General features: G+C 41.5%; 1 protein-coding gene across 33 annotated transcripts in view; it reads left to right on the top strand.

Annotated features, from left to right (window-relative positions):
* Ppp6r3 (protein phosphatase 6 regulatory subunit 3) overlaps positions 1-14215 on the top strand; it is a 135654-nt gene that overhangs the window by 56905 nt on the left and 64534 nt on the right. For 31 of the 33 annotated variants that reach the window (XM_078045462.1, XM_078045458.1, XM_021731730.3 and 28 more), the window contains 3 exons: positions 3438-3670; positions 8876-9062; positions 12809-12946. In XM_078045462.1, coding sequence (XP_077901588.1) covers positions 3438-3670; positions 8876-9062; positions 12809-12946 — 558 coding nt within the window. The remainder of the gene's footprint in view (positions 1-3437; positions 3671-8875; positions 9063-12808; positions 12947-14215) is intronic. The other 2 variants (XM_078045464.1, XM_078045465.1) reach the window with 1 other exon arrangement.

The following is a 14215-nucleotide window of genomic DNA, read 5'->3' as shown; positions in this document are numbered from 1 at the left end:
GGGTTGGATTGGGTCTGGGTTTGCCAACTCCTTGGTTTATTATGATTAATTAATTATCCAGTATTTATTGAGTTTCCTTTATACAGTTAAGATTTTAGAAATCAAGTTTTTACTGGATGTAGATAAATCATGTTAATTCATATTATAACTATCTGGTTTATAGACATTTTTAGTTCTTACTTGATTAATGTATCTTGTTTTAGGTAGCTAGTAGTATTTTATTGAATTTGCTTTTTTTTTTTTTTTGATGTTTTTCTTAGTACTTTTCATAATTCTTTGCCTTTATGTATTGTCTCAGTCCGGCTGCAGCAAAATAACTGGGGGGGTGACGAGCAACTTGTGTAGATTGATATAGCAGGAGTGGAAGCTGTTTATTGTAGGACAGGAGGGGTATATATACATTCCACACAGCTTATCTTAATTAACATAAACTATATAGATCAGTCAACCAATAAAGAATCTCCACACTTAATGGCTCGATGGCGCCACCTCACAAACCACTCCCTCTGGCAAAATACCAGGCGCCATTCTGACTTGTTTACAGACTCTAACAATGTACAGGATCACCAAAAAAAAAAAAAAAAAAAAAGAAGACTTAGTACTTTTAAAAAATAAGTTGATCTCATTTAAAGTCTTCAGGTCAAATTTTTAACTATGCCTTGTTTCTGACTTCATGTGTAGAATGTATCAGATTACTAGAAATTTGACTTTCAGACTTGAGTTATACTCTGACCTGATAACACTGGACATGTGTATGAAAGTGTTTCAATGTATGTGGTATCATTATACCTTTATATGAGGACTTTTGTTTTGCTGAAGTATTTAAAATAAGTCAAATGAAGTAGTTGATCTGAAGACATCCTAGGACCAAAATATTCATGATGAGTTTTCATGATGAGACAAGGTGACCTGATATAAATGATCAGTTTTTTGGAGGGGATTCTTCAAGGTGATTTTGCTACTTAGCTAAACTAGAGCCTTCCTCTCACTTATATCCTTACAAGATGGCGCAGGTTAGTTCATGCTTAGAGTCTGTCAGCCAGCCAGGGACACATATGCTCCTGTTTCAGGACACTATGCCGCTCAGGGCTCATTTAGTCATTGCAAGTTCTAATACTAGGTATGGGGAAGAATGATTAAAAATACACTTATTAAAAAAGAGTTTGATTTTTAAGAATTCCCAGATAAATGAGTTGCTTTACTTTGGCAGAAGCATTGTAGATGGTATTACTTTGTGTCCTCCAAAAAGGGACAACTTCTTTCCTTCCTTTTCATAGGAATGTAAAACAGGGTTCACCCCTTGCCTCAATTGTATATACCTTTTGGTATCCTTTTGTCTTTCTTTTTTCTGTTTGTCAGTTTTACTAGGATAAGATGGCATGAAAACTTTTTTTTCCTTGCCATTTCCCACAAATCTGAAAACAAAAAGAAATTTATGTCCGAGGTTTATGTCCACTGACCTTTTCCCCAAAATTCCTTCCCTGTTACTTGTATGTCATCTTTGCTCCACTTCTTCAATAATTGTAGAAGCAAGTTACGTTTCCTTCACTAGCAATAGCTTTATAGGGTGCCCTCCTGCTCCCATCCTGAAGGTTGCTTGGTAGCATGTGAGTATATATAACCTCTATGGGAATTGTGCTTCTCTAGCATGTTCTGTGATGTTGTCTGCACATAATTACCAGCCTAATTGCTAGGAGGAAAGAGATGGCTGTGCCTCACACTGTAGCCCCTGCTTTGTGTTATCCCATGGAGCTTCATGTTGAATGGCAGCCCCCATGTGGATTCTTCTTGAGTGAGGTGTTGAGAGTCTCAGCTGGGTGAACCAGTGTGGCGACTGCTCGTCTGAAAGCAGTATCAGTGCTGTTACTGCTAATTGATTGAGCATATTGCCATGACTCCATGAAAGTACTTAAAGATTTTTTAAACAGAGATGATTTATAATGCTCTTTATATTTCATGGTATTTTCATCTAAAACTTATTTGTTACAGAGCTTTTTTGTGCTTCCTTTAAACCGTCATATTTTGAATATTAAGATCATATACTTGCCAGTGAAGTCCAGTGTTCAGCAGCCCATCGTGTGAAGTGAATATGCCTTTGCAGATCTGGAGTAACATGCCTTGGTGTAGTTTTTCTTTTTTAATTCTGGATTGATCAGATTGATCAGCAGTGTAATTAAGTTTTGCTCTCTATGATCTCTATTGTTTAAAAAATTATTTGGGGGCAGATGTTCATGAGAGCATCAAATCAGGATAAGTTCCTACCTGAGCTAATATGAGTAGATTTAGTAAAATATATATTTAGAAAAATTCGTGTGCTTTTTTCATAGGTTATGACCTTCCTTTCCTTTACCGAGGACTCTTGTTAGTCCCCTGGGAATATGGGCATGCTTTCTTGGTGATGATGATAATGGGGACACTGACGGGGTAGGAAGGGAAGCACCAGAAGATGCCAGGGTATTGATTGGGGTTATGTGGCATAAGTATGTCTTACAGAACTCAGGTTTAGGAATTCTGCAGTGAGCATCTTTGACAGATAGTAGTGGCTTTGAAATGGTCCTGTTTCTATTGAAGACTTTGATTCTTGCTATCATCTTTTTACCTATGGGCCAGAAATAGCCTTTGAGGTCACCTCATCCTAGTAGCCATTAGATTGAGTTGTGGGCCCCCTGTTCATGTTTCCATTTGTAACAACTGAGTGCCTTTTTTTTTTTTTTATTCTTTGTAACTTGAAGAAAAGAAACATGTTTTCCTTGTGTGTGGGGTGGGGGGGTGGAGGAGATGAACTGGAGGAAGGAGTATACATGTGGCATTGTGGAGTGATTATTTTAAATTTGATTGTCAAAAGTGTTTTTCCTAGTAACCTCTGGTTCTTCCGGAGTTAGGTTCTAGTTTTTAGTTTCTATATTAACAATTGCACAGGTTTTATCATGAAAGAACCTGAAATCATTTTATGATTTCAGGTTCTTTCATGAGCTGTCAGAGGCTAAAAGTGTGGTGATTTAATTTCTTCATACTCCAGTGTCCTAGTTAGGCCCCATCACTTGTCATTGGTTCCTGAAGACAGTACTTCTGTGTGGGAATGTGTTCTTTGCCCTTCAGGAATGGCTTACTTTCTGACTTTCCCATCATTAAATTTCTGCAAAGTGTGGATGAGTTACTTTTACAGGTTAAGAACAGTTTTTTTTTAGCTTAGAGCATTTTCAAATCAACTTTTTTTTTTTCAACCATGAAAAACTTTTTTTTTTTTGAGAGGGGGAAAACAATCCTGCCAGTGTTATTCATTAAAAAAGCATTTTATAGGTTCAGTTTAAAATTTATTTTACTTAGATGTGAGCCAAGTTGGCATTTTAGATTGTAAAACTGAACTGAAATTTGAAGTATGGAAAGTTAATATGCAAAGTTGAAATTTTATGAACTACTCTCTGCATTTTGTTTAGACCAGCATGTTTTGGAAATTTGATCTTCACTCATCATCCCACATAGACACACTTCTAGAAAGAGAAGATGTAACACTGAAGGAGTTAATGGATGAGGAAGATGTTTTACAGGAATGTAAAGCTCAGAACCGCAAACTTATAGAGTTTCTGTTAAAAGCAGAATGTCTCGAAGATTTAGTCTCATTCATTATAGAAGAACCACCTCAAGACATGGATGAAAAGATCAGATACAAGTAAGAAAATTCAAACTTCTCTTTAGGGTGGGATTAAGTGAAATGGGGATAGAATATTATAGTTCTTGCGGTCCAAGAATCCCCTAGAATTGTAGCCATTGACAGAAGGTTATGATGGTCAACAATGACAGGCATAGTGGGACACGTATAATTCATTCTACAACTAAGTTCAGCGCATCACAGAAGTCTAACGAAGATTGTTCTGAATTTTACCCAGAAAGTTTTGTGGAAGAGCAATGTGCTTTTTAAACAGTGATGACCAGTTTCTTAAAATAGTAAGACAATTCAAGTAAGTATTTTCCCTACTTAGTTCTTAGTTTAGCAAAAGGAAATGGTGCTCCCTTTCCCCTGTTAGTTATGACACATGATGGGACCCTGAACCTTGACAGTTCTGCTTTCTTCACCAGTGTCTTTGATAGGAAGCCAGAGGTTACATGACTGCCCAAGATCACACAGCAGGTCTGAGTTGGAGCTTGGGTTGTGTTGAGCGTTGCTGATACAGTAAAGGCTGACCTTCTGTTACTTAAACAAGTGACACTGCAGATAACTCTAGTGGATTTATCTACTCATTACTGGTATAATCTGCTTAAAAAAAGAAAAAAGAACACATTAGAGCAAGAATCTTTTATCCCCATTGCTTATAACACTTTTATATATATCCCTGGAAACCCTTTGTGAGTACTCCATAGGCATGTTAGTATTGGTGTTTTGGTTATTTTTCCATATCCAATGTTAGTGAAACATTTGCTCCCTGCCCCCAGAAAACAGAGAATCTTCAGGAACAAAACATTGACATACATTAAGTAAATTTAATGGAACAGGAAGAGCCATGGCCCCCACTCTGCCCTGCTTTTCAAGCATCTGTTATTTTCTTCTTGGGAAGATTATGGCGTCAGGAAAATAGTACTGTAAATGCCTTCAAATTGCCCATGGCTTGTATTTCAGGGATGTCATGTTCTCTGCCAGCCGTTTAGATTGATACATAGCATTTACTGAAGGCCTCTAATCAGAAATCAATGCCTTAATAAAGAAGAAAGAAATCTAATACTAGACATACTAACACACTGTCATCCCTCAAAAGATAGACACTTTGCTTCTTTGGAATTCCTTCCACGGTGAAGTAGCACATGGGTGACCACTGCCTGTCTTGCGGCTTGTCCTTGCTGGGATGCTGTGGATCCTAGAGTACAGGCCTATGATTGGGCCACCTGGAAGGAATATAACCCTCCCTTGGTACAAGCTTTGAGAACTCTGGCAAGTGGCTTTCCTATCTCGGGTCTCGGTCTATTTCCTCATGAGCTGAATGGAGCTAATAGTTCTTTAGCTGCAAAAAGAGTAGGCATACAGTATGTAAAGTTCTTAGTTTAGCAAAAGGAATCAGTACTCCCTTTCCCCTGCCAGTTATGACACATGATGGGACCCTGAACCTTGACAGTTCTATTTTTTCACGTGTCTTTGAGGCTAGGAGATCAGATGTGCCTCCCTGAACACATGGACCCTGGATGTTCTGGGTAGTCCCATTTGGAAGGGACATGATGAGTTGGGCAGAACAGTACACTGCTGTGCATCAGCCTAGGCAGAGCCACCATCAGCATGTATGTGCCTTGGATGACTCAGAGACACCTAGATTAGCATAGAGCGGTTTTTCAGGTGGGATGGAAAACATTTTTAGGATTAAAATTGATTACAGTCATCTAAGAAAGTTTAGGATTTTATGGTGTTGGGATGATGGAGTGAATATTGTATTGGAATGACCCACACTAGCACAGTTTTTGCTGGATAAGTCCTTGGAGAAAAATAAACAGGATAAGATAGGCCTGCCAAAGGTGCAGTGTGGGAGGAGGGCGTTCAGGAAAGTCCTCATTAGGAACGTGCCAGTTGGTCAGAGCCATTTGGAAATGAGGGCTTGCCATGTGGGAGCTTGGCAAGGAACATCCAAGCAGAGGGAGTAGCAAGTGCAGAAACCCTTAGTTTACCTCAGGAACCACATGGCAGCCAGAGAAGGGGCAATCTCACTAATGGAGGAGAACAGGAGGAGAGAGAGGGATAGGGATGTGTTCATAGTGGTCCCAGAAATAGGCCTCATGGAACTACTGGGCTCAGTCAGACCTTTACTTTATCCAGGATGAGACAGGAAGGATCAGAGGGTTTTTTTGTTTGTTTTGTTTTGTTTAAAGATGAACACATTATTTTATTTATTTTTTATGTGGTGCTGAGGATTGAACCCAGTACCTTAAAAATTCAAGGCAAGTGCTCTACTACTGCTGAGCTATAACCTTAGCCTCAGGATCGGAGAGTTTTAAGCAGGAAGTAGTATTGCCAGGGTCCCTCTGCCTGTTCTAGGACCCTAGACCATGGAAAACAGGAGTTGGGGGCAGCCTGTTAAGAGGCTACAGTGATTAACAGAAAAAGATCTTAGTGGCTCAACTGGGGAGGATGTTCAGATTCCTGATGGACTCTATGAAGTTAGAACTGAAAGGGCCTCTTCCCAGTATAGGGTGGCAGGGGAAGGGCCAAGAATATTGAGGCTAGATGCCAGAGAAAGGTTAGGCATATGGCTTTGACCCTGTCAGGTTTGAAATGCCTGGTCAGTATCAGGTGGAGACAAGGGGTAGCACCAGGTAGTTGAAGAGATCACCTGCAGAACTGAGGCAGAGGGAAGGCTCAGAGAATGGAGATGAAGGCCAGTGGCTGGACCAGAGTTCCACACAGGGACTGAGGAGTCTCCAGATGCAAGAGGAAAACCAGGAGGGGCTCCCACCCTAAAAGCCACAGACAGTGGACTTCAGAGAGGAGGGAGGGACAGTGGCTAGGTGCTGTTGCTCCCAAGACTCACTGGAGTTAACAGTGTGGAAATATGGGCCTTGGTGCATGCCCTTTGATGTGACTGAGGAGGAGCAGAGACCAATCCTCCAGGCAGGCTTCTCTGGTGGGAGTGGGGAGAACAAGTGGTGGCTGAGGCAGGAGAGGTGCAGGGTAGCTTTGTTCCATAGGTGACATGGAGATGATGAATGGAGATGATGGTGTGTGGGTGTCCTGAAGAGAAGGAAGGATTATGGAGCAGGTGGGAGGGCAAGTGGAGGGTGATTCCAGGAACAGGGACCGCCCCCATGCAAGAGGGAGGAGGGGTGCAGATGTAGGTCAGGTGGGTAGGGCTGGTCCTCTAGCTGCTTCTCTGTTTTCATTACAAGGAAGAGAGGTTGGGGGCACTTGCCCAGGGTTGGAGTGGAGGGCACCTTTGGGTGCCTTAGAGATTTATTGAATGTTATGGAAGGAGGGAAAGACAGTAGCCCCAGCCTATCTAGAACCAGAACTTGGGCTTCCATGTAATGCCCACTCCACAATACACTCTTCTTGAGTAGCTCACACCACCGTGTCACCTATGGAACATGAATAGCTCCAAGGTGCCTTGACCGGCTGTGGAGCTTCTGCTCAGAATCTGAGTACATTCAGGTGTGGGGTTTGCTGTCAGCTTGAGTCTGCTACCTTTTATTAATCTTTTATTTGCCAGTAAGTTTCACTTTGGGACAGTTGAGATGGTATATCCCTCACAGCCCCTCATTGGAGCATTTCTGCAGTTATTCATTAAACATTTAAATTACTTTATGCCAGGCCCTCTGGTCTGTTTGAATATATTATGCTCCTCCACAGGGTAAGGATCATTGCCATACTATGATGAACATAGAAACTGAGGCACAGAGAGGTTAACTTGCTTAAGGGATAAGCTTGTGAGTGTGGAGATAGAATTTGAACTAGATAGTGTGACTCAAAAGCTATAACTCTTAACCACTGAATTATCCTACCTGGGAAGGAGTTTGTGAAAGGGGCATGGCCCCTTTGGTGTCTATGCCATAAAGTGAGGGAGACTTTAATCGAACCATTCCCTACAGAAGTTTGTTATTTGGAAATGTGATCCTCATGCCCACACATCTGCCAGGGATGTTTTCGTCCTCCTCCAAGAGTTCATTTGTGGACGTTCTCATCCTGTTTAGTTGTCTGGCCTGACTGTAGACCCTTGGGGGTGCTGTGGCTAGTGGTGTGCTGCTGGTTGCTTCTGACTCAGGCACCTCACATCAGGCAACTGTCAGCTTGCCTTGGATGCCTCAGGTGTGTCACACACTTTCTGGTGAATGGTCCTTACTTGCTCTCATCATGCAGCCATTTTTGGCTGTTTTGTCACCTCCCTGTTCTGGTCATTGTTTGAGCTTGCCACCCCTGGTGAGTAGTTGAGGCTATGGCTCTTGGCTCCTGATAAGGAGGAACATTGGAGTAGAGATCAGATAGAGCATTGTCTGGAAGAGTTTCCACTGTGACTTTTGACAGCAAAGGAGAAATAGTGGTGGTAGAAGGAGTGAGTAGAAACCATGGCTCTCTTGTCTGTTTTTCAGAGTGAGTGGTCTGGTGGTGAGAGGCATGAAGGTGCTGCAGGCATTTCTAAAGCTTTGAGGTCTCTGGAAGAGCCAGAAGTTGTTGCAGAGCAGATGTCCTGGTGCTGGGGGGGGGGGGGGCTGTGTCCTGCTGAGTAAGAGAATAGCAAGAAGTGACAATGAGCTGGTTTGGTGTCTGTCCTAATTCCTAAAGATGGAGCAAGGCTCTGGTGGAGAGCATGGCATCTGCATGCGTCTCACCTTGTAACAGAGGTTTCCTATTATCCTGCTCAATGTATTCTCTTGAGATGTAATACAAGCTTAGCACTTGGCAGCCTAACGACAACTTTGTAATACCATTTGCACCCCATCTAAAAATGGAGATGGCCAGTCCAGGTACCTGCAGTGTGCCTTGTCATTTTACTAGGTGCTGTGTTCAGCGCAGTTTCCCAGAATCCAGTGGCCCTCACAGTCCCTTGTGGACTATGCTGCTTCTGTGCCAGAGCAAGCTGCTGAAAGCTGTACCTCTAGCCTCTGCCCTCAGTGATAATTGAGAAGATCCACCCCTGCAGTGTGATTTCCCTTGGTTCTTGAGTCCTAACGATGCTCTAGTTTTATAGGGCAAAATGTGTTCTTATTAAAACTTGTTTTAAAAACAAATTTTAGACAAAGTAGAAAATTTATTATAATCTAGAGTTGGATAGAACTTATCAAAATGATTTTCTAATACTCAGTAGATGATTTTGTTGTCTTTGCAAACTGTTGGGAAGCCTTCCTGCTTTGTGTTTTATTTAATGTAAGTAAACTGTTAACATGGTATGATGTCCTATTCTTCTAGGTATCCAAATATATCTTGTGAGTTGCTCACTTCTGATGTCTCCCAGATGAATGATCGATTGGGGGAAGATGAATCCTTGCTAATGAAATTGTACAGCTTCCTCCTGAATGGTTCCCCTCTGAACCCACTACTCGCTAGTTTCTTCAGCAAGGTGCTAAGTATCCTTATCAGCAGAAAACCAGAACAGGTAAATACTGTTTTTCAAAAGGTAAGTATTAGGGCCACTCATTCTCTAGATGCTCCCCAGTAGTGTTATTGCTGTAGTGTCCCGAGTTTGCCTTAAGTCCAGGTTCTACATGAGAATATTTTTAAGCCTTAAGCATTGTGAGCACTCACTGACTTAACACTGATTTATATATTAATGAATGTTTCTCATGTGATATATTCTAAGTACCTCAGATCTCTCTTAATTTGTTATCACACAATGATTTTCTCTTTTGACAAGTACTTGGAAGCCTGAGAATACTGGTACCCATTGTGTATATAGCCCTGTGGCTTGTAATCAAGCAGTGGAATATGTGAATGAAGTCCTAGTAGCCCTGGTTGCTTTGTTTGGTTTGGCCCCCATCCCAACCCCCAACAATTTTATCACAAATGAAATTTTAAAAGCTTTCCCACAGATGTGATTGGTGATTGGCTTTGTACTAAATAGTGATTCACTTTGATTCTAAGAATCTTAAACATTGAGCTTGAGACATCTGAATGCAGATGGACATGCAGCTCTGCAGCTTTTGTCTAGTAGTGCTGTCACCTCCCCTCCTCCTCCTCCTCCTCCTCCTCCTCTGTTTTTTCATTTAATAAAGGGTTTATTTTTCTTATAGGGAAAATATGTAGGCAAATACCAGGAAAAAAAAATCGAATTCACTTTTATTAACAATCATTGAAGTAATACTTTCCAAAGTAATACATTTTGTAGACCTTATTTTTTCCCCCAGATATTTTATCTAAGAATTTCTAAAGCATTTCCTAATTAGACCCCATGCCTATAAAGCAGGAACTACATTTTTATGAACTTGCTTAAAATTTTATTGAAATAATAGTCATTGTTTTTTATAGTAAAAACATTTTTTAAAAAAGCAACTGTCAACAAGATTCACTGGCTCAGTTATATCCATAACTGAAAGAAAAAGAAATCTTCGAATATATCACCAATCAGAATCTGTTACTGTACAGATTTTAGGAGGTTTGAGTCAGTTCCAGTGCAGAAATAAGGCCAAAGTGTTTCTGTAAAATCATCAAAGTATAGAGAAGAGCTCTATCATCGATATTATAAAAGGAATCCTCTCCTCGTTCTTCTTTCTCTCTCCCTCTCTCCTTCTCTCCCCCCTCCCCCTCCCTCCTTAATTCATATGTATTTAGGACTTTGATTCCATGTATCTGATATATGCAGTGGTTCTGCAAGTGTCATCCCTGAATCCTCAGTGTCACCTGGGAATTTGTCAGCAATGCAAGTTCTTGAGTTTCTGAATCAGAAACTCTGGGTGGTGGTGGGGAGGTGCCCAGCAACCCAGATGTTTGGGTCTTTTTGTTTATTTGTGTTTTTTTTTTGCAGTACTGGGGGAGTGAACCCAGGAGTGCTCTACCACTGAGCCACATTCCCAGCCCTTTTTATTTTTTATTTTGAGACAGGGTCTGGCTAAGTTGCCCAGCTGGCCTTGAACTTGGAGTCCTCCTGCCTCAGCCTCCCAAGTCAAGTGGGATTTCAGATGTGCACCACCACACCTAGTTATCAGTTTGGGTTTTTAGCTGGCCTTCCAACTCAGCTCTAATGCATGCTAAAATTTTAGTACTATTTCTCTAGTGGACCTTGGTGTGAAAAAGGATTTGTTTACCAGTTCATTTATGGGAATAGATGCACAAGAACAATCAGAGCCCCAGATGTTCAATTACAAACTATGATATTTGTGTCAGAGTTGTAGCAGAGTAGGGGTGTGATGACGTGGGGCAAAAGTAGTCGAGCCTGGTGACCTTCATGGTAGAAAACAGGCTCTGGTGACTTGTTCTTGCTATCAGCACACATGGAAGGATTGGAACTATTTTGGACCCAGCATGTTCTGTCCTATGCCAAGGCAAAGTGGGCACATGTTTTATTTTAGAAAGATGGTGTCATTTCTCCATAGGATAACCTTCCTAAGTATTTTGGAAATACTGTTCTTTTGTCCTGGATAATAATTCCAAACTGAGGTTTGCTCATACCGATTGTCTTCCATTTTTGCCTTCTGTTGAGACATAACAGTAATGGTGGCTATTTTAGGAGAATGCGAACCATCTTGTCACTCTACTGCTTCACTTCTCCTCATTTCTGTACCATTGGGACCCAAATCATGACCCATGATTTTCAGTGTGCATAAATTGTAGGGTGACAACCCACAAGATGTTTTGGAGCTCTGAGTGTTTGTATTGGCCTTCCAAGTTAGACATGCCCTTTGTGTGGCAGTGACGGCATGTGCCGGTGGGGAGAGAACCCTGTCACCCTGTTGCTTATTGTAGTTCTGTGCATAACCCCTTGAATGATAATGAGAGGATTTGACAGCTCTTGGTCTTTTAGTTTCAAAGAAAGGTCAAATGGGGATCCTCTGTCCTTTTGAGAATTACAAGTGTAGATAAAGGCATGACAATATTAGTCAGGTCTTGCAGTATAGGTAATGACAAACATTCAGTGGCATGGTCACTAAAGACATTGTCCAGCTTATAGAGCAGGGCCCAGCTTTAGGACTTCAGTGTTGCATGGTATAACACCTCCTGGCACCATCTGTGGTACATCTTTGTCCTCACTGTGCTGCCAATAGTGGTGGTTGGCATGCCTTTAAGCTTCAGGTTCAGTGCTTTTGCCATTGAATCATGGAAGGTTTTGGTCACATGACTTTTTCTTTCTCCTTCACTGTTCTTTCAAATAACTACTGAGTGGTGTAAGTAAGTCACTTCTTGAAGGTTTATGTCACAATATTGTTTGGGAAGCAGAATGTGATAATGAATCCTGTATTTGTGCTTAATTGTGTAAAGCTGTTGTTGTTGTCATCTCTGATTACTATACTCCTCATGCAGGATTCTAGAAAGCCTGTGGCTTTTACAGGCTGAGATTGAATTGCAGGACAGCCACCTTTTTGCTCTAGATGATACTTAACCTGCTTGAATGTTGGTTTTTCTCATCTGTGAATCTTATTCAATCTCCAGCCACTGAGTTTAGTGAGATTCTCTGGCAGTAGCTGCCACACTGGGCCATGCTGCTCCTGGGACACATGGTAGGGTTTTGGAAGGTGGTGGATGCACACAGACAGGAATCAGGGCACAGAGAGCTCTACAGGGCAGGACAGAGCCCTCATTTCCATTACTGTTTCAACTTGCCTCGGCATAGCTACTCTCAGCCTCCTATCAGCACCCTTCTTATGTTAATCAGGTGAATTGCTGAAGTGAAATCCAGTCTTATAGCAGGTGAGTTAGTTACTTTGAAGTAGAAATCCTTATATTTTGAATTGTTTTATTTACTGGAGTATAATTAGGATTTTGAATATTCTGTAGTTTAGTTTTAAGTCTAATAAAATTGATTTATACCCATAAACTATAAAATGGTTAATTTTTTTTCTCTCTTTATAGGACTGGTTTTTTTAGTACTTTTTAAAAAAAATTTGTTAAGAACTGTTAAGTTTTTTATCCCTATTCTTTGAGAATTAACAACGAAAAAAAATAGAAATAAGATTCTGTTATTGTATTTGCACTAAGGGATGAGTACTAGTTAAGGAGCTTTCTCTTAAGGGTTTGGAACATTAGCCAAGGTTTCCAGTTTGACACCTAATTTCTGACCCAGCACTTACTTTCCTTAGCCTAAAGTAGTGGCAGAAGTTTAGAGGGAGTGTTGATCAGTACTTAAAACATTCTCAGGTTTGTAATTCCCACATTACATGTCGTTCCATATTTTACATGTTCTCCCTCTAGATTGTGGATTTCCTAAAGAAGAAACGGGATTTTGTAGACCTTATTATAAAGCATATAGGAACTTCTGCCATCATGGATTTATTGCTCCGGCTCCTGACATGTATTGAGCCTCCACAGCCCAGGCAAGATGTGCTGAATGTGAGTAGAGTTCTGAGCTGCTGCTGACCTGGTTGGGTGGTGGTGTGGGCCCGGGCTGTGAATGCTGGGGGTCCCAGGGGATTGGTCACAGAAGGTTGTCTGGGGCACTTGGGGACAGGGAAGGAATTTTCCAAGAAAGAAAGAGGTTGACATTTTGCAGGACTAGAATTTAAGAGATGCCCTTTCCTTGTCTGTGGGACATTGTGTGTGAACAGTTTTTTCCCCTTTGCAGGTCTGTATTTTGTGAGGGTGACGAGGTAGAATGGATTGAGACTGACAAAGCGGGGTCTGGTGGTAGGAGTAGAAGTGTCAGCAGTGTGTGCTCTATGGCTTTCCTGAGAGGATAGACAGGCCTGCTTCTGAAAGTTGGAACATAGAGGTGTACTTAGGAGTGTGGCCTAAGGAAGTCAGAGATCACATGGACGTATGTTAAAATGTAGACAGATGGTGACTTTAAGATGTGAGTCTCCTGAACAGGTGAAGGTCTTAGGTGGGATGGGGCCACTCATACTGAAAACAGGCTTCTCCTGGATCTTCCTCTGTCCCATCTCATCTGACTGTTCTTTATTCCTTTATCCCCCTTCCCTTTTTCTGCCTCCTGGAACCATTTCCTAATCCATTTCATCTCTTAATACTTACCCTGGAACCTTAAAACTCACTCATTTCACTAGAAATGAGATTTATTGAAAATGCTGTTTTAAAGACACAGTAAGATCTGTGAGAGGAAGGTCTGTCAGGCATTGTCCAGTGTGGAGCAATCTCTGCTGAGGTGGGTGGGCATGCGTTTGTAGTGATGGGATCAGGGCTAGATCTATTGAGGTGACCCACTCCCTGCAGTCACTGTGGGGAAACCAGCTGAGTGCACTTAGTGGGGGTCTTGGGACTTGCTTGCGGGCAGAGGCCTTAAATTGGGAAACCTAATTTAGGCGTCTTTTCTCAAAAAGAGGTTCAGAATTTTGGGAAAGACTATAGAGGAAGGGGGAGGAGGGTCTTCTTCATGTTAGACCATTATAGGGAAGTTGGATTTATTCCTTTGGTCACTTCTGGGTTGAATTTTAGAGTCCATTTCCAAAAGAATAAATGGGCTCTTCTCGAGGTGGGGGGGGAGGTCAAGTGGCTAATAAAAGCACAAGTTGGGGGAAGGTTAATTAGAAACTTCTGAATGTCTTACTTTGATTTTGGATCCTGAGTGTATGTGTGTGTGGCGGGCATGGGGGGGGTTAGTCTAAAAGTGGCCTTGGAATGTAGGTGCTTATGGGTAGTTATATG

Source organism: Ictidomys tridecemlineatus, chromosome 4, assembly GCF_052094955.1.
Source record: "Ictidomys tridecemlineatus isolate mIctTri1 chromosome 4, mIctTri1.hap1, whole genome shotgun sequence".
In the NCBI taxonomy this organism is placed as follows: domain Eukaryota; kingdom Metazoa; phylum Chordata; class Mammalia; order Rodentia; family Sciuridae; genus Ictidomys; species Ictidomys tridecemlineatus.
The sequence above is the reverse complement of the archived record's forward strand: the minus strand, read 5'-3'. Positions and strand labels throughout refer to the sequence as shown.